The following is a 2522-nucleotide window of genomic DNA, read 5'->3' on the forward strand; positions in this document are numbered from 1 at the left end:
AATTACAATAGGACAAAATTATTTATATGTCTAATATGTCGCTTACACTTGTGGTTCAAATGAAATTGAAACCTATGAATTTACTGCTCTGACATACGGTTTGTCCACAGCATCGAAAGTGTTTACCAAAATCATGAAAGAAGTTGTAACACATTTGAGACAACAAGGATTTAAGTCCGTGGTATATTTAGATGATATTTGTTGTATAGCAGCTGATTATAACGATGCATCAATAATGTTAATGCAACCATTAACTTATTGCAATGTTTAGGCTTCATAGTTAATTACGGCAAGTCTGTGTTACAACCATGTAAGTTTGTAAATATCTAAGATTCAATTTTGATTCATGAAATTTAAGTATTAGAAAAACGTCAAAAAATTTGCCACTTTAAAAAATAATGAGGTTACCCCTATGTACCATACGGGAGTACGCTCAATTGATTGGTGTCCTCATCTCAGCTTGCCCAACCTCTAAATACGGTTGGTTGTATACAAAATTACTGGAAATTCAGAAATTTCTAAGTCTTCAAAAACATGACATTAACTATTAAGCAACAATTTATGTTCCAGATATATTCTAAGTGATTTGAGTTGGTGGACAGAAAATATTTACTCTTGACTCTTAATACTTGATCGTATATGAGAACCTCAAGTTTTAAATTAGAATTTATACAGATGCACCGCGCACCTGTTGGGATTCCGTATGTGGCTCGAGTAGCACAGGAGGCCAACGGAACGGCTGTTGAGAAGAAGCACCATATCAATTACTAACAATTGCAGTATTCTTATATTATATTAATATAATCTGATTGTGTTATATTGTTGCGAGTACGCAATAGGTACTACGGCGATCAATTACATATATCGCAAGGATGGGTGGGACCTTAACTATTCAAGTAAACCAATTTGGCAATGGTGCGAAAAGCGCAACATAATTTAGTATGCATATGTGTATACTATGTAAATACAAAAGATAATCGCGCCTTTATAAAATCTAGGAAGACTAATCCCGACACCGAGTGGGAGTTATCCTCTCGCGCCTTCCAGACCATTGTCAGACTTTTCGGACAACCCGAGATTGGTCTTCTTGCGAAATCCGCACCAATGCGAAATCCGCTATTTTTGTCTCTCGGTTTCAGGAACTAGGAGCATTTGCCGTAGATGCCTTTATACTTAATCGGAATTCTAATTTTTTTTCTACGTATTCCCACTCTTCCTTTTATTATTGAATTGCATACGTAAAATTAATTGATGACCAAGCAAATGGTACTCTTGGTTTTCCAAATTGGCCTTCCCAGCCATGGTTCCTCCTGCTGCAAAGTGTCGGTTTCCGACGTAATATATTTTAACTCAAGCGAATCATTATTAAATCTTATTGCAGGCGACCTCATCAACTGCACACCAGCCTTACCCTTTCTGCCGTTACCAGCGCGCCCTTCGCCTCCCGCGGAGTCCCACAAGAGGCGATGACTTTACCCTTAGCTTCTCCTTCTTAAAATACGATTAGACAATATAATGTGTCCCTAAAGCTCTGGTGGGAATTTTGCAATAATAACAGTCTGCGTTATCTCTTTTATAGTCTGAAACAGGCTCAGATGCCTGCATAAAACGATTATTTAATTTAGATTGAAACCCAGTGCACCAAAGTATAGCAATACTTGGAATCCCCAAGTCGTTCTTGCATTAGTTTCAACGTGGTTTCCCAACACAGAACTTCCTCTTGAAAAAACTTACGAAAAAACATGTTATTTTACTTGCACTTGCACATCGCGTAAAGACTGGCATTGATTAAAATGAAAAACATACAAATATCAGATATTCCGATTAAAATTGCAATACCTGATTTAATCAAAACGTCTGCGTCTGGTCGCGTACAGGCCACATTAAATTTTCCATATTTTAGAGAGGATCCAAGTATTTGCCTTGTCGCAGTTTTCAAACATTATATTTTGGTAACACAAAATAAGACAACTGGACGTCAGGGAACGCTCTTGCTGACACACAGACAGCTCCCCACAGAGGGGCTACGAGTGAGACCGAGAGCTGATGTGTACGGCAGGTGTTGGATGCGGCGTGGCGGGTGTGGACACAGCAGTTTTTGGCGCGCATAGCACGCGGTACGTCTCCTCGCCAGCCCCGCGCGCGGCTGAGGTGCCGATAGAGCTCATACGCAAGGCTGCGAGTTGGACTCCGACATCTTACATCCTTTACTAGATTTTATAATAGACTAACACTTACTGAAGACGAACACACGTTCGCAAGAACCATTTGCTTACAACATAATATAAATAGAAACGGTAAATTGTATTATTTTAAATTAATAATAATAATAATCTTTATTTATAAAATTATTATGTGATTGTACGATTTAAAAATTGTTATGATTATGATCTCAGGAAAAAAACCATTGTATGTTCATCTGTATATATATTTTTTTAATAATAATATAATATAGTTATCGATTAAGCCTCTGGTTTTTAACACGTTCACAGTCCCCATACAAAATGTTTGGATTTCCTCGT

At 37.7% G+C, this 2522-nt stretch overlaps 1 protein-coding gene across 1 annotated transcript in view; it reads left to right on the forward strand.

Moving 5' to 3' along the window:
• The window catches only part of LOC113238002, an 11487-nt gene extending 10902 nt beyond the window's left edge, over nt 1-585 (forward strand). The window contains exon 6 of the mRNA XM_026474720.1: nt 571-585. Coding sequence (XP_026330505.1) covers nt 571-585 — 15 coding nt within the window. The remainder of the gene's footprint in view (nt 1-570) is intronic.
• Nucleotides 586-2522: the final 1937 nt, after the last annotated feature.

This window comes from Hyposmocoma kahamanoa, unplaced genomic scaffold, assembly GCF_003589595.1.
Source record: "Hyposmocoma kahamanoa isolate Upper Pololo Valley unplaced genomic scaffold, ASM358959v1 94, whole genome shotgun sequence".
Lineage (NCBI taxonomy): Eukaryota > Metazoa > Arthropoda > Insecta > Lepidoptera > Cosmopterigidae > Hyposmocoma > Hyposmocoma kahamanoa.